General features: G+C 39.8%; 1 protein-coding gene across 1 annotated transcript in view; it reads left to right on the forward strand.

Moving 5' to 3' along the window:
* The window catches only part of mecom (MDS1 and EVI1 complex locus), a 132989-nt gene that overhangs the window by 30608 nt on the left and 79968 nt on the right, over positions 1-22413 (forward strand). The window contains exon 2 of the mRNA XM_079246451.1: positions 11206-11552. Within this exon, the coding sequence (XP_079102577.1) occupies positions 11206-11552 (347 nt within the window). The remainder of the gene's footprint in view (positions 1-11205; positions 11553-22413) is intronic.

Below are 22413 nucleotides of genomic sequence, written 5' to 3' on the forward strand. Positions count from 1 at the left end.
CTGGCCGGTTGTAGTGATCACCGCTGACCCCCTGTGACAAACACAGCACCTTCATTATGTCACCACAGCCACCCTGTCACTACGGCAACTCTGTAACTGTCTGGGTGACACCCCTGGGTGGGATGCCAATCTTTCATCCAGAGCCCTGCTTGTCTCTGAGCTTGTCACTGTGAATTTGTGTGTGTGTTTATTCAATTCTCTTTAAAAGGTTTGTTTTGCACATTTTATTTAATCTTTTATTTACTCTCTTAATAAGTTAATTTGTAACAACCTTTTGGTGCTGCTTATTTTTCTTTGACTAACAGATTGTCTGAGAGAAACACTAATATATTCACCCACCTGGTTTCCATAACAGGTAAAAACAATGCTATTCTATTCCAGGTTCTACTTCATTTATTTTCTTTTAATAAAGATTTCAGACTCTTAAATAAATTATATTTTCCTTCCAGGCACACCATATAGATTTTTTTTTCTTTCCTCTTCTTATGTTTTTTCTTTTTGAAAACTATTCCTGGGCACACATTGTCCTTCCCAGTGGGATTATTTCTGATAACACACTGGACACTATTATACTATTACCTCTTCCCCTATTTTCTAATCAGCAATCATTCAATTATGTCCCATCAGTTGGAGGGTGTTGCCAATGTCACCGCCCTGGGCATTTAGCCCCTGCTCTCTGTCAGGGAGAGACCCCCGGGGCCTCGCAGAACGCCTGTGATTAGTGTTGCGTCTGCAGAGAGGTGACAGAATCCCTCTTCAAATATTTTGTCTTCATTTTACGGCTCTGAGATGCAATTATGGAGCAGCAGTTCATTACGGCAGCACGCGGCGCTTCATGTTTTATGCATGCTGCTTCATTTAGGCTCCTTATTAACGAGCCAGGTCGGACTGGGCTGCTTGACACTGTACTGGAGGCTCTGCAATGGCCACTGCTGTTTGTGTGTTTATGTTTGTGTGTGGGCTGGCAGTGGAAGTAAGTGCAAGTGGGAAAAAGAATAAAAGCTACGTTGAAAGTAGAAAAGAAAAGATGAGATTGAGAGAAAGTGCGTGGTCAGTGCAGTGGTCACTTCACAGCTGTGCCCTCTTTATTCCAACAGCCGGCCTCTTAGTGTTGGTGCCGACTAACTTGGCTTTAAGACAGTATATTGAAAGGGTGGGGGCAGCAGGGGTGACTAACTACACCTCCCTCAGCAGAAGAAACTCCATCTGCATCCAACATTGAGACAGATGAGGCCAATTTGGCTCCTTAAATTTCTGAGCTGTGATGGATGTGGGGTAGCTGTGCACACTGAGAGGTTTGCAGAAGGGTGAGAAGGGAGTGGGGGAGAAAGAAGGGAGGCAGGTGAGAAAAACGAGAAAGAGGGAGAGCTGTAGAAGGAGAGAGCAAAAGAGAAAGGGGAAGTAAAAAGGTGAAGGAGACTCACCTATGAGCACAGGTGGATTTATTGCCTAAATTAATATATTTATTGGCATTCCATCACTCCTACAGAAAGTTGCAGAAGACAGAAAAAGAGATTCCAGCAGTTGAAAGGTTTGTTGGACAAGGGTTATGCAGGGAGTGTGAGGTAGACATTGTTTCCTGATGAATCCAATTATTTGCAAAACAAGTCACAAGATGCTCTCACAAAGGGTTGTATATGTACATGATTACTCATGAAAAATAATGGACTGATATTTGTACATTTCCTGAGCCCATTATGACAGTCATTAATCAGAAGCAGTCCTTTGTCGTTTTGTCTGCAGGACAGTTATGGTTATGCAATAACAATAAAAATGGCAGAAAATAAAGGAATACATATATGGTTTTTTTTATATTTTAATAATAATTTCACAGATTTAGCTATGATAAACTGAAAGTTTAGTTCTTAAATAATTAAATTCTCTCGATGTAGGTTTTTTCTTTATCAGAAGATTTTGAATGAAACCAGATCGCTGACTATTAGATTTTTTTTATCCACTTTACTTAAGAGACCATTTTATTTTCTAGTTGTCAATTTGCCACTAATATGGGGAATAGCAGGAAGTAGACAAGGATATTGAACAACAAATGAGGCACTCACATTGAATAGACTCTCAATTCAGACCTTCACACTTGATGAAATCTTTGTTATCAATGTTTATTAGCCCTTTCATATGGGACTCATGGGCCATTTATCCATATCACTGATCAGCAGCATTGATACAGGAAAATTGTCAACCCCATCCGATGGGAAGCCAGTGCACCAGCAGACCTCAAATATGCACCATCACACTGCATTTTCAGGAAAAAAAAACTATGGACACATTACAGAACTGTATGTTCTGTAGGTGCTGGGTAGCAGCAGCTCTAGAAATGCACATGACAGCTATCACGGTGTCATCGAACAAGTCCTGGACAGGGAGTTTTTACTTCAAAAAGTTACATAATGTGTCTTTAAGGTACACAAGCACCTCCAGCACTATGTCTTTTAGCGCAGTGGCTTTAGAGACTACCCTAAGAGGGTGCCCCTAGGGTGATCTTTAGGACGACCCAAAGGGGGTTCCAAAGAACACAAGGGGCCCCTGAGGCTTTGGACATTCAGAGCCATCATGATTAATGTCTCCACATGGTCCATATTTTGGGGAAAAAAACAAAATTTAAGGCTATGTGTTGTTAATTTCACTTTGGTTTAATTGAAGGATAGAGCTCAGACAGAAAACATTATGTATGATGAGAATCTCACTTTTGAACGCATAAATCTAGCAAGGATTCAACACGAGGTGGGTCAGGAGGCCTGTGGAATTTAGTAGGTGCGTGGAGGGGGTCCTCAAGGAAAATAGATTGTGTATCACTGTTTTAGGAGTAGGGAATAATATATGAGCTTACGCTACTCCTTTCTTATATTTGAATGATATGTTGGAAAGGTGCTGACTATACGTAAACTTAATTTCATTGGATTCATTTATATTGACAATAGAATGAATTTTAATTTAAATCTAAACTATGAGCATGTTTAAAACAACAATGTAAAGGCTGCTTCTCATTCCCAACAGATCTTAAACAAATTAAATTATTGAATCAAAAAAAGTAAACGGACAGTATTTAATTTTATATGCAAATATTCTCTAAGGTATTGTGACATCATTGCTAACATGGTTGCTATAGACAGACCTGAGTGCATGGCAATCCAATCCTATTTTCTTCTGTCCACCATCAATTCCCTCCGTTCCATATCAACTTTCCGTCAACCAGGGGTATTGGGAGTTTTATAGGATTTGTCGATGCCTATTTTCATGTATATTTCAGTTGGGAAATACACACACACACACACACACACACACACACACACACTTTTTGCAATGAAATCCAATGAAGTATTTTGGCATGTTGGCCTGCTTTTTATTATATGATTGTAACATGAAATTACACTTCCTTGCAGAGAAAGTTGAAAAACTATGTGTGTGTGCAGGTCAAATCTTGAATTATTACTATAAAAACATGATCAATATGGGGTTATACTGGTCTTAAAGACTGGATCCCTCATTATACACTGCATTGCTTTTATTTATTTAACCATACTGGACTTGGTGCATTGTTTTAAAAATCTCAAGGCTTTTTTTTATTTTCAATTGTTTCTCAATGGTCATATTTCATAATTTGTGTTGCAACCCTAAATAACTTGTGTTATGATCACCAAATAAAATATATTTTCACCCCCCAAAACAATTAGGTTATTAAGATCTGAATCCACAGTTGTAATCACTGTCTCTGTTCATGTTCCCCCATATGCAAAGATGCCATGATACAGCAAAGAAATGTATGAAACTGACCAAAGTTTCACAAGCTCCAACCTCTAAGCCCACCAATTATACAGATGCAAAAGACTCACCAACTCTCTCAAGTACAAACCAAAAAGACACTGTTGTCAACCTGCAGGAAGTTCAAAGAAAATTAAAAATTGATTGCTTTGAACTATTTATCAGTATGCCAGCAAATCTTTTAACATGCCAACAAACTTATTTAAATTTTATGTAACACACTGCAGTCAAGGTGCTGATCCCCATGTAGTTCATAAATGCTATAACTTTCCCTTCATTGGGTTGTAGTAGCAAGGACTCAGATGTTGACCTTGTGCAACAAAAAGATTAAGTAACAATTGCACAAAATGTTGTTCATAACTTTGGTATAATATTCTGTAAGCAGGTAATGTAAATATGTTGCACATTAGGGGCTGACAACAAAGTAGTTAAGCATGATAATAGTGCAATAAATATTTAATGCTGGCTTTTCAAGAATGAATTGAAGCACTAAAACCACTGCAGTCAGAAATATGGACAGGAGACAACCTCAGTCCCAGTGGGAAACTCCGCCCAAGGTGGTGGAGAATGAGAGGGCTAAGATCCTCTGGGACTTTCAGATCCTGATGGATAAAATGGTGGTGGCCAACCAACCGGACATAGTGATCATGGATAAGCAGCAGAGGAAAGCCGTGGTGATCGATGTATCCATCCCCAATGATGGAAATATCAGGAAAAAGGGGCATGAGAAACTGGAGAAGTACCAAGGCCTCAAGGAAGAATTGGAGAAGGCCTGGAGGGTGAAAGCAACAGTAGTACCCAGAGTGATCAGAGCACTGGGGACTGTGTCCCCCACACTGGAGAAGTGGCTCCAACAGATACCTGGTGAAACATCAGACATCTCCATCCAAAAAAGCGCAGTCCTAGGAACAGCTAAGATACTGTGTAGGACCCTCAAGCTGCCAGGACTCTGGTAGAAAACCCGAGCTTGAGAGATGAACAGCCACCTGCCCTAGGGAGGGGTGGGTGAGGAATTAATTTTATGATGGCTTCTCACTGTTGATGTTAGTTCCCATCTGCACTGCAGATCCGCCTGCTTTGATAAGAGCAACCATCCGCAGGCCTACATAAATATTTTATCAGGTATAATGAAAATTGTCAAATCAGTCTAATTGTATAATGCATTATGAAGACATCAAAATCAAACAAAGCACACATGCTATCATTTCTTTTAACGACTGAGCCAGGCTGGGCCGGGTAGAGCTAGCGGTTTGGTACCCAGGGGGCCTTCCGCAGGGCTGGAACGGCTGGCAGCAACCACTTTGGATATACATCTCTCTCTGCTCAGCCCAGACCTGCCTCCCTCACATTTCATCAAAGGAATCAATTTCTCAAATGTGCACAACGGTGAGCCGTAATTATATTAGGGCCCAATGGCAGTTAGCCATGACATGAGAGCGAGGAAAAGAGATGGATTGTGAATGCTGAATGCATGTTTGCATTGAGATGTATATTTTTGCTAAGAATACATATTTTAGAAAAAGTGTCTCTTTTTTAAAAAACATTATGGTCAAATATATTTTCTGAATTTCTTTGTCACATCTTAAGGGCATTTGGCAGCAATTTCTTTTTTCTTTAGTGTGAAGCTGCTGACATTGCCCTCTGAAAAGATAGAGACATGTAAATGGTGGAACAAGAAGATGGATGAAAACTATGGCACAGGTGACCAGAGCAAACAAATCAAAAGCTTAGGATTTGTGACACATGTTGAGGAGCGTAGCGATGGAATTGAATCAGGGGCTAAGACAGAGAAGATGAAGAATTAATGACATCTGTCAACTTGTTCTTGTCACATCACCCTTTTGTCAACCATAAACTAAGAACAAGTCAGCATGATTAAAATAAACTTTGTCTTCACAAACTGTGGAAAAAAAACATGCAACCCCTCTTACTCCTTCTCTCTTTTTCATTCCTCCACTATCTTCCTTCTTTACATTTTATCCTTTTCTTCCCTCTTCTTTTCTCGATCCTGGGGTCTGTTGTGTGATCAGAGGGCTTTCCCTTAGCTGATGTATGGTTTGTGGAAACAATGTGGGTGTTGGGTTGTTATTCTGTTTGCTTTTCATCTGTCAGGCCTGAGTTAGCGTTCAACTGGGATCCTTTCTCATTAGGCCAAATGCGGTGCTAAAACAATCATAAAAATCATTTGGCAACGGGCATCCCCCTTAAGAACACCTGTCAACATACAGGCAGAAGATAAACTCTGCAAATTAGACTCAGGATGGAGATTGAATTGGGGGGAGGAGTAGGGAGGAGAGATGCCCATATGCTCCGTGTTTTCAGAGACGTAATGGTATAAAGTGGTTTGGTTATGTGGAGACTTCCTCGTTGATGATATTGATTGTGGTTTAAGGAATGAAACTGTATGTGTGTGTGTGTGTGTTGCATATCCATCTCTTTGCATCAAGACTTCATGCATTAGCATTTCATCAAGCATAAATCTGGTTTCGTTAATCCTTCATATTGATTATCTCACTACAATGATTTATCTTTTAATACAAATGTATCAAGAAAAGAATGAAGCTGCAGTTTTTGGTTGTTATGTGTACATAAATCAGGAGTCTCCAACCGCATGCGAGTCTCGCCTCTCTTTTTCTTCTTTAATCCAAATAAACAATCTTCCTCTTCTTTCTCTATTACTTCTCTTTTGCCTCTGCTGTATCGTCCCCTCCTCACTCTGTCTAAACATACATCTTTATCAAGCGGTTGTTGTCAGACAACATTAGATAATTAATAGGCCATTTGTCAGGCCTGGGAGAAACATGTTAAAATCCCCGAGCAGCTCCCCAGATAAATCCCGCTGCGTACACAGACTCCTTTGTTGTGTCAGCCTGCCATCGGAGCTGCAGATTTACCATTAAAGGACGCTCATTATTAATCACAACTAATGCTAATTAATTAGGTGTCTTAGTGTGTGTGTGTGTGTGTGTGTGTGTGTGTGTGTGTGTAAGTGTGCACAGAGGGACCAGCTCGAAGTTTAGGTTTATTGCACGGTGTTAATTTGTAACGCTGCACAGGACTCTTAATGGAGTGTTTTCCATTTGGAAGGCGGAGTAGTTGACTAACATGATGGTGAAAAACAGACAATGCTCTCATTAATAAAGACTGTTTAGAGCTCTGCTCTTGTTATGGTAGCCTGCATGTATGTCCTTGTGTGTGCTTAAATGCAATATGGATGCCTTCTTGTGAGGATATGTGCATGAGAAGTGGCCATTGAACAGTTGTGCTTATCCTGATGCGATTGCTTGGCTCCTCTTACTCACATAAACTTACAAAGTGTCAATTTTTGTACAGGTTTATTTATCTATATTTGTAGATGCATTAAAATTATCTAGACAGTAATTGCTTCAATTTATCTACTAGTAAACATATTTTTAAGACATTTAACTCTAAAATCAAACTCATGTTGAAAAATTAAAAAAAAACAAAAAAAAACCAACAAAAAAAAACAATTGTTTGGAAGTGTTTGTTCAGAGTTACCTGCAGGTTTGAATGTTTGTGGTTTGTATCAGTCACTTCCACATTCTCCCCAATGGACCTGTGGATCAAAACATGACCAAAAGCAGTGTTAAGGCCTCCATTAAGCACAAAGACAGAGTTAATTAGGAAGCTTATTCCCTCTCCCGAGGCCTTAGGGCTCCCATACACCCTGCTGAGGGAATGCAGACGCACACTGATGCACTGTAATTAACAGCACTTACCAAATCAACAGCAGTAAATTCCTGATAGGCGGTGGCTGTGAGAACATTTAAAATAAACCAAATGAAAGATAATAATTTCTATTCTGTTTTGAATTGAGTCCCAGTCTCTCAGCATGTTTCAGTCATAAGAACAAGGACACAATAACAGCAATCATCTTGTGCTCACGCATTTCTAGGCTTTTGCATATTCAGTCAATTTTTGCTGCTTTCAGGGCAGAACAGACAAAGCAACTACTTTTTGTGACTTTTTTTTTTTTCAAATGTATAAATAAATAAAATGCTAAGCATTGTAGTCATCATGTAGTCAAAATTTGGATGATGACTAATGGAGAGGATCAAGTGTTTGACCTGTGGTATAAGAGTGAGCCCCCCCAATAACATTTGATTATTATCACAGACAACAAATGATGCCTTTAGATAAGAATCAGGGTCAATACTCCTAATATGAGGAGTTCCTTTCCCTTTTTTAGGATCTAAAACCTCATCAGTCAACACTTAGACCTTTCTATATGGTAAAAGAAAAATGCATACCTTTTCCACTTTGTAGCACATCCAACTCTATTAGAGATGCAGTGAAAAGACTCTCATATAAAACTCCTAGAGTTTAAAGTCCCTGGTGTAAAAACTTCTTTCCTCTTTCTTTCTCCTAAAAAAGTCCATCTTAGAAAGAAATCCTATACTCTGGAGTATTTCTACATTGATATTGCCAGCGCACATAATCAATTCACCACAAGGTTTATATTTGTCTTTTTAATGCCTCATTCATGCAAAGAATGAAAGTTAACATATCTTGAAACAAGCAGCAGTTTAGCCAACTGAAAAAAATCAATGAACACAAGAAAAGATGCACAAACATTGGAAAGCTATAAATGATGAAAGAGCAAAAGATTAAGTTTACAGAAGTAAAGCACTGAAAGAGTGCGGGTTGACTGTGTCCACAGGTAGGTTATTCTCTCTGTAAACATATGTATCCATTTGTCCCATGGGTGCGTCCCCTTGGCGTCCCGTCAGCAATGGCTGGGTCATACCTCTATTAGGGGCTTTGTCATAGTGATTAATAGCTCTTTCTATCATCTTTAATTCACTCCCTGATGATGGCGGCCCTGTTCGCTGCTCGGGGTAATCATGTGATGTATGAGTCCGCCCAACACCTTGTGGCAGGGGTGAAAATCATTCCACCCATGCAGATAGCAGGCCTGGGAACAAATGTTTTTCCTCTTAATAAAAATTAATGAATTTGATGTCAAGCGCAAGCATTTGAATACATGATATATATGCAAGCGTGTGCTTGTCTGTGCTTATGTGAGTGTCACCATGTATTTTCCTGTGTTAATGGCTGATTTTGATACAGAGATAATATTGTTTTCCTTACACTCATGTACTAAATCTTTTGTGTTGTCTCGTGTGTAGATCAACATCAAAGGGTTTTATGTTTTTTCTTGCTTTCTTCTGCTATCGTGGGGTGCCATCTATGCCATTAATGTAGTAGACATTGGGATTTTTCTCACTGTTGGAGTTCCCCTTCTGCACTCGGAATTCCTTCTTTCATCATGGCTGTAAACTTGTACTGATAAAGCAATGTCCATCACTGAATAAACAAATAGTTATTTTTTGCTTTGCAAAGGCAGAGACACAAAAAGTACACTTACATTCACATAAATATAGTGATCTGATCATCTCTGTATGTTGTGTAGGCTGACTTATCAATCATCTGCACATGAAATTTTTAAACTTTGATTATTGCATATTTGTTTTTGGATAACGTTTACTTTTAAGAAACATATATGTTTATAAGTTGAAACTCTCATGTTAAATCCAGTAGACCGAAAACATATCTGGCCTAAATGAAGTATAAACTTGGAGACCTGAATGAAAGGGGAAATGTCAGAAGAGAAACAGCAAAACAGGGATACGGTTACCTTTAAAAGCTCTTGCCTCTCTACCATATGGCAAATTTCACATCTAGACCTGTAACCATGTTACACAGGCTCTGCACTGAAAATCATTACGCAGATTCCCAGGTCTACATTGGGTTTCATACCAGGCCCAGCTCAACAGAGTTTTTAAAAGACTCTCACCTCAAACACACCAGGCCCACACAGTGTGTGTGTGTCAAACACAATAGTTGTTAAAACACTGATCGGGTATTGCTGCAGGGATTAACTATGAGAAAGGCTCAAGCTATAGATACATTATGTTTCTCCAAATACATACATACAGCGGTACAAAAAACACATATCTGTCTGTATTTGACAGCTGACTCAGCACAGAGTGTTCATCCATACAACCCCCACTCCCCTACCGCCTCACAACACCCCCACCTCCCTACAGCTAGCGCATTTTGACAGGAATTACGATTCAGAACAAAAAGCTCATGTACACCTTGTGCAGTATTTGACAGCTTTGTAGTCCACTGTATCGGCACCACCCTTGGAGTTACACATGTAAAGGATACAATGTAGCAGCCTTATCTAGTTGTATCAGCTGACAAAAAAAGGCAAAAAAGGTCAATGATTGTGTCAAAGTCCAAAGGTAATCTCTAAGGTTAGTTCATGACTGCCTGTGGCAAGCCACGATGACCTGTTCAGTCAATCAGAAGCACTGTTAATTCACAGCCATGGAGCAAAAGGTTTGTGTGTGCCTGTGTGTGTTTCTGTTTGGACTAAAGGTTACATGGTCAACAGCGCTGAGGTACAGTGTCACACAGGAAGCCCTACAGGAATGTTCCTCAGAGCAGAGATAGGTTGTTCAGCCTCATTAGCAGAGCCCCTCTCCCCGTGACCCGTCAGCATGTGTTAGGCACAACCTACCACTAAGCAGCAGCTTCCTGTGGATCATTTTAGGCATTTAGTGTCCGTCTGTCTCACTTTGTGACACCTGGCTGGCAGTCAGTCATGCTAGCATGCTTTTTCATCACATAGTTTTGTTAACTTATCAAAAAGCAAATGTCTGCTTTCTTTTCTACCATCCGCTCCGGTTCACTCCTCTATCTTTCTGGACTTATGTGCAAGCAAGTCAGTTTTTACTAAATTTAATGCTTCATTCAATTTACCCACAAAAAGACACAAAGTTCTTTGATGAAGCCTAACAGCAGTGCATCCTTGCTTCACAACACTGACAGCATTATGGTTAATTCAATTACTCCTCCTCCACTGAGCTCCACCAGCCACGTGTAATACTCCAGAGAAGCCAAGTGTAGGTTCAAGGGTCATATCTCGATGTCCTGTTTCACTCTATTCACAATTAACCCCAGTTTGATTCCCCCTGCTTTCACTGTACAGCAAAGAAAGAGAACAGGAAAAGGAAATATAAAACAGTCAGTGTTGTACAATGCTGACTGGACCCTGTTTTCCCACCTTGGAACAGACCTAGTTAAATGGCAAACATACTCTGTTTATGCTCTAGCGACCGAAAGCTTGTTATTGACCTCTCCAGTCCATTTTATTTTCAGAACACATCTAAAAGCTGCTGGAAAAAAAAGAAAAAAAAAAACAAAAAACAGAAGTTAGCTTCCTTCAGGACCTTTCTTAACTTCTATGCTCTAAAGAAACAAAACCTTTTGGAGTTAGTCCAACATTGTAGAGCAACACTGAAAATATTTTTTGGGGGAATTATGCATAATAATCCAGTAATTGTTTAATATGTCTCTGAGCTTTACCTTCAAATACAGACTGTTTTTCTTTCACAGGTGACAGCAATGATGACTTTGCGCTTTATCCAGCTGACATCTTAGATGATGTATGTGGCTCTGATGGGGATCCTACACCGTCAATGACCCTGGCAGAGGACCCAGCCTCCCCTCCATTCTCTGATGATGAAGCTTCCCCCCAGTACCCCTTGTCACTGCAGCGCCCAAGCATCTTTTTATCCCAAGAAGATTTGACCATTCCCCTGGATTTTGAACTGAGAGAGTCAGGAGTTCCAGGTGGAGGTCTTGGCATCTGGAGCTGCAGAAAGGTGAACATCGGGGAGCGCTTTGGACCATATGAAGGAGAGCACAGGCCTTTTCTCCAAGATCCCAGTCAAGGCTGGGAGGTAAGAGCTTTGTTTGGCTTTTTTTTTTTTTTTTAAATATAATCTATTAACAATATTTGGGAGTTTCCCTCACATCGTTTTATTTCACAAAATAAATTAGAAATGTGGGAAAAAAAGAGTTTGTTCTGCAACTGTGGTGCCTCAATTGAAACATAAAGACAGATTTATATGCATATTCATAATATAACGTAAATTCATTGCTTTGCAAAATAATGTTTCCTTAAAGTGTGCTGTTAAATGTCTGGAGCTGACGGGGGGGGGGGGAGATTCTACCAAAGACCACCACATAGTATTTACAGTATTTTTTAGATAAAATTAATGACAAGTCTGGAAAAAAAATTATACTTGTAACCGAGCATCCTGAGCTTACATGCAACCATAAACATGGAAATTGCAGCTTTAGGTCAGCCTGCAACATTGGCAGTACATTTCTGACATGGGGACAAGGGATTCCTTGGCCAAAATACACTGTAGCATTTACATTTCCTCTTATGTCATCATTCACCTTCAGCCCAGTGACCACAAGGCTGTTGCTGTTTGTTGCCCAGTGATGTAATGTTAGCTCAGCACAACTTAAAAAAAGTAAGTCGAGGTTGTGCTCTCATCTCAATTAAAATGAAAAGCCATAAATCCCCCTTCGTTCTGGTTAGGGACCCAGTGCGGCCATTGGCAAATCACATATTGGTCAGCAGACACAAAGAAATCGAAGGCAGGGTCACAGGACAAGGCCAAAGGTTAGATGTGGTCTCTGTCAGTGTCAAGCTAGCTTGGTTTTATTGAGCAGAATAAAGGGGCTGGCAGAGAATCAGCCTCATTTCGTCTCCTAGAATAGATCCTCTCTAATTTGAACGTGAGGGTTTAGCCCTTCACATTCAGGGCTTTGTTCCTTTGTGGGACAGTGCCAGGCCCATTAAGAATAGCTGACCAGGCAGCTAATAAAGGGAAAAGTCACAGGTTTAGATTAGACAATTTAATACAGCGATCCTCCTGTGCTAGAGGCTAAAACTCAACTTTTCAGTTCATTTCAGTAGCTGACCGAGAATATGTTTGTGTTACGTCAAAACTCAGCTACTAATTAAGTGGTGCTCGTTGGATTTGCATTTCATAGCATTTTTCCATCATTTCACTGAGTGGTTTTGGCTTGAATGAAAAAATGTCTTTCTTTTTGTGATCTGGAATATGTTTCTCCTCTTATTCACTGCCTTTTTTCCTCTTTATCATATGTGTAGTTAGACACTTTGCAACTGTAGTGAGCAAAAGTGAGGGGAAATGCCTTCATTTATTATAAGCTATTATTATTATTATTATTATTATTATTATCATTAACCAATTCTATTCCTTTCCTCATAAAAGAGAATTATAGTGGGTTGAAAAAGGTTTCTTTTTTTTTGTTTGTTTTCTTTTGCGTCTTTTTTCCAGGAAAGAAAATAAAGAAAAAAAGGTTTCATTGATTTTTATTCAGCATTAATTTATGGGAATCTTGAATAATAATATGCATTCAAAAAGCAGAGGAGCTTGGATGTGTATGTGTGGGTGTGTGTGTATAGGGCAGGTGGATGGCGGGGAGTCAAGGGAAAAGATGGGATCCTGGCGAGGCAGCACTGTATACAATGTTTAATTACCACCCTGACAGCGAGCTATAACTCTTTCCATTAAGTAAATAAGTTGTAAAGAATTTATGATGAAATGCCACATTATTCAGAATGGATATTCAGTGATGACATCCCTCTGCATTAAATATGCTAAACACCATTAAGACCTACTGACCCCCCCCCCCCCCCACCCCATCACCATCCCTCGGCCATCTACTACAACCCCCCCCCCCCCCCCCCCCCCCCCACACACACACACACTTCTCCTTTCCCGCCTGCATAGTGTCAATATGCCAATAACCCCATGGAGGGTCTGTAAAAGTAAAATTGATTTGGTAAATGTGAGTTAAGACAGATATGTTTGCTTTCATCATCAATTCTGTGCGTCGCAGCAAGGTGATGTCACCGACCGGGGAGTGATAAAGGGGCGCACCCATCTGGAGTCTTTGATGTAGGACCCTGAGCGGCCAAAGCTGGTGGTGACAGACTGGAGGAAGTTTGTCACCAGAGAGGCCACAACTCCTCTGCGCCATCACCATAAATTTGGGAGCTTTATTCATAAAGGGGAAGAGTGAGTTATGGCATTCATGATGCTTTATGAATGCAGGAATGGTGACTTATGGGAAAGATAGCTTCTGTAAATAAAAAGTGGAGAGGCAGCTGTGAGTGGTCTGTCAAGCTCACCTACACTCTTGTATGAAGAACTGAAATGCTGAGTGAGCCAGAGGAATGTGTACACTGCATCTGAGTAGCTGTACATATATGTATCTTTACAAGTTTTTGAGCTCAGATAAATATGGAGCGTGTTTGTGTTGAAGTTGTGTTCATAAATGCCATCATGTCAGTAAGTTATAAGTTTTGGGACAAAGTAAGTGAAGCATAGAAAAGGAGAACAGAAAATTTGCTAAGTAGAAGATGAAAAACAAATATTATTGACCAATAACAGAGACCCTGCAGCGGGGTTCAAAAGTCTGTGAATGCTTCAATGAGCTGTCAAACTTTCCATTAAACTGCTGACTAATTAGACAAGTTTAAAAAAAAACAGGAAATATTTTTTAAAAACATTAGAGGTTATGTCATGTTTAAGAAGGCATTAGAACCAACTATGAAATTTCCTCTGCAGTCACTTGTTGAACTGTCTAAACATGTTATGGCATAATGGGATGACAAAGGCTTTCAGATGTTGCACAAACTTGTTCAATGGATACATATAGATGGCATGGCATGGCATGCAGTTACTGGGTCAATAACAAACAGTATATACTAACATTAACAATTGTATAATTTTATTGAAATTTTAAACAGATAATAAACCCAGCATTATGTAGACCTACTGTATAGTGCATTGTATATATTAAATTTTCTAAATGGTTTCATTTGCCTCTCTCAGAGCAAACCTGTTGTCAAATTAGGTCATGGCATGCAGTTCTATAATTTCATAAACATTTGAATAATAGTGGTTTAAGAGGATTTCTTTATTTACATTAAACAGGGAAAACAACAACAACAAAAAGAAAATCCAAGAATATTGCATTCCATGTTTTATGTATGTGACCAAAGATAAGTGGCCCACACTTGTAAATGTATTTGCATGTATTTCTCCACAGCCTCCCCGAAAATACTCTTAACGCCTGGATGCCCACCAGTCCATATTCGGCTGTCTCTCTCTCTGAGTCGTTAGGCACATTGAAATTCAAACTGCATTTGTGTCTATCCTCTTCTCAGCAACAGCAACAATAAGACAGAGAGCCTGAGTCCAGGAGAGAGTTATCCGGCACTCAATGAGCCTTTGGGCTCACCCAAACTTGCAGCCCCATGGGATTATGGATCCTGGGTTTAGAGAGCTGGGTGCCTCCTGCTGTAGGAGCGATGGGCGGAGCAGGTTAGGGATATAAGAAGGGATGGGATGGTAAGTGGGACGGGACAGGGGTGCTTAGGGTCTTTGTGCACCTCTTGAGTGAGAAGCGGAGGTGGAGGTTGAGGCGATAGTGATGGTGGCAGCAGTGGTGGGGAGGTGGTGAAGGAGATTAGCAGTGATGGTGAATGGGTATAGAGGATTAGATGGCTGGGCAGGGCCTTTCCTTGCTCTGGCTGTCTTCTCGACCTCCTATGAGAGGATGGAAAGAGGAGGAGTGGCAGATGCCTGACCAGGAGGACACCCACCTTTTCAATTATCGGCAGCTGAAACTCTTTAAGCTTATAATGGTCAACTGAGGAAAAAAAAAAAAAAAGATGAATCGCTTTTACAGAACATTTGAGGGTGCACAGTTTTCAGACAATCAATTGTAATCAACTGCATTTGCTACTTGGCCTATCAGTACAAACATTAGGAATAGGCACTTCCTGGAATCAGTATGTTGTGTATTGCATGTATGTCAACGTATGCTCTTGTGTGCATGTGTAAACCAGAGTGTGAGAGTATAGATGGAGGGCGTTTCAAGTGGGCGTGTTTCTTGTGCACGGATAAGCTGCTGTCCTGAATGAATGCAGATGTCTCAGGCTGGCTGTCCGCCTGTCCCCAGTGCACTGACGGCTTGTCACCTCTTTCTGTCATAGAGAGAAAGAGCTACTCTCAGTCTTGGCTAAAAGCCCTCTAATCCTCCAGCCCCTGTCGCCTCCCATCTACTGTCAGTGTAGATGGCCCTGCCTGCAGTGCTTACAAAGACAAGAACTAGGGATGGACCTCTCTGTCACTCACACGCTGTCTCAATGGACACACATCCTCACATTTTCACACACTCACACTCACATATACTTTTAAGAAATTCAAAGTGGAAAAGTTTTTGCGGCTACAAAGACGATGTGAATAGTGACTGTCAAGGCATTGTGAACACAACAACTGCACTGACATCATTGTGGGAACTTATAAGAAGGGTACTAACTAACTGTTGAGACATTGTGGATGATAATGAAGTAGCAGTTCATAAACTTGCTTTGGTCTCAATGGCACCTAATGAATTGCAACACAGATCATAAAGCACTAAATGTGCTGTACGAGACCAAATAGTGTAAAACACTGAGATCTGTGATGCTTCTTTTCCTCTGTGGTCCAGAGCACATTGATGACATTGCTTGACAAAGGAATGAAAAATACTGATTGATACAAACACAATACGCGATCTAACCATTTTATGTTAATCTGAAGTTTACTTAACCTTCCTGTGATGATTGAATTTATTATTTAGTTGTGACTTCACCCTCTGTTGTTTCTTAAAGAAAATTTACAAACTCTCATCAAGGCCATACAGTACAAGGGTAGTTTGAGGTGACTTTATAGAAATACTTTTTTTTTTCTTATCTCACAAAACCTACAATAGATATAGATATATATCCGAAACTTCTGGTGATATATTTTGGATGAAAGATTTTTGAAAGTTTAACTTTGCAATGTCATTTAAGGTTATGATGAGTTGATGCAAATTTCTAAGGAGATTTGTTATTGATGAGATACAGAATGACTGGGAGGGGCATCTTGTGCAGTTATCTAACTTGTTTAGTCTTCAGATCAGGCAACAACTGATTACTGGTGAATTAACAATATGTGTGTTAACATGAGCTGACTTCTTTATTTTAGGAGATGCATCGTCTCCTGTTAACCCTTTAATGCCATATGCATCATGTATCATATTAGATAGAAAACCTTTTGCATCACTTTATGGTAAAAACTTGACTGAAAACCTTTATTAAACACAATTTGATACTTCTCCTCAGCCGCTGGTGGATACCTTTTGTACTACAATAAAGTCATACTATGGGAGGAGGGTTACAGTTGTGGACACTGGAGTTTAATTTTCTGGTTTCAGGCCCCTACTACAGCTGTGGCCCACAAAGTAGAACACAACAAAGCAAAAGACATGAAACTAGAATATAAAGTGCCAACCAAAAAAAATAAATAAATAAATGAAGGAAATATAAAAATCATTACAAAGGAACCATGCAGGGTTTACCTGTGGCTCACCGTGTGTAAAGCCCTGACTACCATGCTTCCAGGCCCAGGCAGCAGGAACCAACCTCCAGACATTCCTAATAAAATTTATACTAGTTAAAACAAAAGCATTAGGATGAGGCATTAAATAATACTAGAATAAGAAACAAACCAATACAGAAAAAACAAAAGAGCAAAACAGCAGTGTCAATATGGCTGCCATCTTTTATGTTATTAACAAATCTAAGGTATAGGATTCACTTATACTCTAGTTAGCCACCCCTTGTACCAACAGGGCTATGTAGAATCCATGAAAGGCTTTTCTACAACAGCTGGAGTCAGAGCTCACATGCCACACAACGCATGCATCAGTGGATTTCACAGCATGAACACAGCTGATTGCTTGCACTTTTATGAATGGGTCCAAATTCACTAGGCGGAAGTATGATATCAGTATCCTCGCTATGGAGTACCAACCAACCTCCGGTTACACATTAACATTATAAACTCAAGGTCTGATAATGTCTGGAAAATTAGTTTTTTTTTCAAATAATAAGAAATTATATATACATACATACATATATATATATATATATATATATATATATATATATATATAATATATGTATATATATAATGATAAATGATGATAAATATTTCTGGACTGAACAGACTGGCGTTATTTTGAATAATTTAACTAACAGTTCCAGCTGATCTCTAATTAAGAGTCTACAACATGTTACAGTAATTTTAACTTGTAAAATGTCTTATCCACAATGTTTATTTAAAGTGATTAACATCTGACAGTAAACCAAGGCGGGATCAGTCTGGTCACACTGCGGTGATCACTGCCTGCTGACTACGGCTTGAAGTTGGCCACAGCGACCAAGCCTCTTGTGTGTTCTTCTGCGGCAGCTGTTGCTAACCGAGAGTAAACTACACATTCTTTCAAGTTACTCACCAAGAGTGTCCAATATCACAGCACTTCTTGATAGTTGCATTTCTTTAAATTGAAAAAAAGTTGCAAAGTTAGTAACAGAGGTCTTCATTGTGCGTTGTAGTAATCAGTGGAAACTGTGCACTGACAAAACTTCCTCAATTAAATGCGTTAACTTTTCTGTAATACATACATCTATATAAACTTTAGATTAGAAAAAAACAACAAAAAAACTTGGTTTTAAAGGGTTAAATTAGTTCCAAAAAATGCATTTGGCCATGTGTGTCAGCCTTTGTCTACCCTGGTGTCTGTCAGGGGAGATGAACTTCTAGTCCTGTGTAACTGGACCTTGATAGTGTTGGATGGGAGTGATGCCTATTCAAAACCCCAAAGACAAAACAAGCTGGGGGTTCATCTCCCTGTCTTTCACTTGACTGATAATCCTTTTTAATCTGTTGTTTGTTAGTCCTGTTTTTGGATTGTGTGTTTCTGTGTGTGTGTGTGTGTGTGTGTGTGTGTGTGTGTGTGTGTGTGTGTGTGTGTGTGTGTGTGTGTGTGTGATTTTTGGGGAGGCATAGGGTGGAGGGAGCTTTAAAGATTCTAATCTCATGTGAGAGCAGACATGACAGAGACTAGGCACACTCAAAAAGAGGATAGAGAGAATATTGAGAGGATTCTCCTATATGGTCGCACGATGCACCATAAACCCCAATTGCTCCAGAGAATGTGTTTTTTCTAGTTAAAGAGAATGAAGTAATATAAAAAGGGGGATATCATGCAAATTTGATTTCCTCCCCTCATTCCTTAGTTCTGCAGCTCCCTTTCTCCCCCCACCTCCTCCTTCCTCTTTCCTCTTCTCTGTCTAAGTTCTCAGCAGGGAGGGGAAGCTAGGTTAACTAACTGAACAAAGTCAGAGTAAATTGCAGAAGGACAAAAGCGGGCATGAGTGGAGGATTTGCCAGTTGGAAGGTGTAGCTAGCAGCACAATACCAGGTGAAGAAGGCACTCTTCAGGGGTCCACCAAGCAGGGCAAAGGTGACTAGGTCCTATTAGATCTCAAGTGAATAGACAAATGTATGTCATTGAAAAAGGAGGTCAGGATGAGAAAGGAGTTCACCTGTTCAAAAGCTTGGAAAGCTCTGGGTGGGGTCTGTTGCCCCCTGTTATTACCAGTCCTGTTGCAATTAAAGCAAAAATTTGAGCAGCTCGTGGTGGGAGTTAGAAAACACCAGTAATACACTTTTAGCTGAGAAAAGGCGGCTGATCTGATCATGCATGTGAGCAAGCTCAATAACACAATGACACATGTCTAGACAGCTACAGATATAATAGAATTTATATGCAGGTGCTTTGGCAGAATATAAATGCTACTGCCTTGTAACTTACATTTACATCATCTTTCCTTCAGCTGTTATAGCACTCTGAATAGGCAGAAGAAAGAAGCCTCAAAGTTGCTGTCAAATCCATTATTTTTAAAACATTTCTCCCTCATAAGAGGATTTACAGAGGAAAGTAAAAAAGCAGAGATTAGAAAAGAGCGGCTAACATGTTGCAAAGTTTACCAGCTTGAATTCGTTTCACAAGTATTAGATTTTTTATGTCGCCTAGCAAAGAGCCTTAAAACTGTTTTTAAGGGTTTTCAAGGCTTTGTGTAAAAATGTAAAACATCCCTCTATTAATTTACAACTCTTTAGGTAATAAATTATAACAAAGTATGATGTAACACTAGAAGAAGAGTGAAGGCCATGAACAAGAGCTACTGACTTGGCCCAGACTGAAAGAACCTTATTTGCTTTTGGTAAAGAAGAAAAAAACATCTTAAATGGATGATTCATATAACTACTTAAAGGGCACATTCACATCAGCCTTTTTGATTTGAATCCTAGTCTGTTTGCTTTGAAAGTTTGCTTCGTTTGGGGAGCTGTGAATGCGCCAAATGAATTCTGATTCAGAGCAAAGAAGCAGTACAAACCGTACAAATGCAGGTCTCAGTCCATTTCAGGCAGGCCAAATACAGGAAGTGGACTACAAAAAAAAGTCACTTCCTGCATTTGGCATAGTACTGCATTGTGGGTAAATAAATATCAATTGCGTTAAGGGCCTTTTGCGTCGTCTGTTGTTCATCCTGTGCTTATTGTTACAATGTAATTCTGTAGTATACTTGCATAGGACCAAAGAAAAAAAAAAAACAAACAAACAAAACAACCCAATAGTTTTGTGCTCCAAAGCTCGCAAGTGGAGGAAACAGAGTTTCCTCTGCACATGGGTCTTGTCCTCTCTTTTCCTAAATACTAGTCTAGTGGCACCTTTGGTGGGAATTGTGACATATTGTTTTAATGGTTTGACTTGTTTGACCAAAGTGCAATGTGAATGCGATCTCAGTCTGCAACTGAGCTGGGTCCCCAGTTGGACCGAGTCTAGCAGACTATCCTGACGTAAATGTACCCAAAGTTTGTACAAGCACACTAGAATGATAATCCCCATTCTTTTGTACACAAAAACATGCAGGAATGCACAAATATTACCCCCTGCTCTCTGGACAGATAGGAGTGAAAATGAGGGGACCCTTAAAAAGCGAACAGGAAACAGGTGATGAATTCCGTGTGCGGGGCCAAAGAGGCAGGCTCATAGATACCTTATCTAAAGGGATTGATAGAGGAAGCGCTTTCCCTTAAAACACACCACTGATTATTTCCAAATGTCTTCTCAATGAGGCAGGTCAGCAAGAGGCAGAGACAGCAACTCAGGGGCAGAACTGCAAGACTTTTATTGGTTCAGTTTGACGAAACAGAGAGGGAATGGCAACTTTGTCTTGGCTTTCTTGCCCTGTGTTGCTGCTAGTGCTTAACTACCAGTCAGATCGCATTACCCAGGCAGTAAATCTACGTACCGGTTAACGCAAATAATCAAGAGCTAATGCTGCTCTACGAAACCACTTTCTCTCTATCTGTGGTCAGAGCTGGGCAAATAGGCATGGGCCGAAGGCCTCTGTCTTCTTAGCCTCTGCCAGACACTCTCTCACTCTCTCACGGCTATTATAACCAATTCATAGTTGCAGTCTCCAAATGTATCCATGTACGTGTCATACAGTGTGCAGGTCTCTGTGTGTAGATTTTGTGAGTTCATTTATATCTTTCTTGTGTGTCTCTGCTGCAGTTCAAAGGGTAATGGGATAGTGCGGTCTGGTTTGAGGGCTTATTACTGGGTTAAACTTTAAAAACACTGGCCCAGCAATATCCATCACAGTAACACTGTACCTCCTTCCCAATTACTCTGCATTGCTGCTTCAATTAGAATAGACCAGGTCCAAAACCAGAGCTGTGAGTTGCCAGGTCTATGGAGAGCGAATGCAGGGGCCCAGGGTGGCAGTAATGAGGTCCTAACCCCAACTTTTCTCTAGTATGTCATAATGCTTTAATTTGAGCCATATGATAGGCCACTGTGCACTCATGTTATTGGAAAGTCAATATTTGTGAGCTGGCCCTGCCTGTTCCCTTCAGATGTGGGTGTAAGTAAGTGTAAAAAGTCAAAAACTGCTAAGGAGCAAATGAATGACAAGGAAAAAATGGGCTCATGTTGCACAGTGACATTGTATACACTGCTTTCTCACACCCATTTTAAATGCCGAGATAAAGATACATCACATATAAACATGATAGTATTATTGCTGACTTCACTGATGTACAGCATGTAATTATTTGAGTTATTTTCATTAGAAATACAAAGAGCATATCCTTTTCAACACCTTTGATGTGCACAGGGAATTTTTGGGTTGGCCTTTGCCCCTACTTGAAAACCTTAATACTATTATTACTTCCAAACTTTAAGGTTGGAAGTGATAATAGGTTCAGCTTTGAGGAAGTTGCACTGCATTCAATGCTCATTATGCTGGACCAGTTACCACTCTGTATTGTCAGCCACAGGTGGGTTTTAGGTTGAATGACAGGCTTCAGAAATGAATGTATTTGCTGCTATAACATCACATGTCAAAACAGGGGAGCATTTCTGAATTTCCAGAATAGTAAAGAAAGTAATTGAAGGCTCCTCTGTATACCTAATGTGCTTGACTCCCTTACCGACTAGCCTTGGCAAAGATTTTTATTTCATATCTAGTTCAGTTGGTAAAATTATGATTTTCTGATTGATATTTGCTAGGCAGTCATAAAAGGATTTCAGATCCAGTTATAAGAAAATAATATATTGGAAGCACTTTGTACAAATAAAGTACAAATGATTTCCAACAGCATTTGAGTTTACTTAAAAGAAAATGGCTTGACAAATTAGTGATCAATGTCTAAGCAGTTGCATTTACAAAATTTTAAATAATAAATAAAAAAATAATAAAAAAAATAGAATAAAATTATTTTCCGTGTGTAAATTGGTACATGCCTAAACCATGGGCTAAAT

Source organism: Telmatherina bonti (assembly GCF_933228915.1).
Source record: "Telmatherina bonti genome assembly, chromosome: 9".
NCBI lineage: Eukaryota > Metazoa > Chordata > Actinopteri > Atheriniformes > Telmatherinidae > Telmatherina > Telmatherina bonti.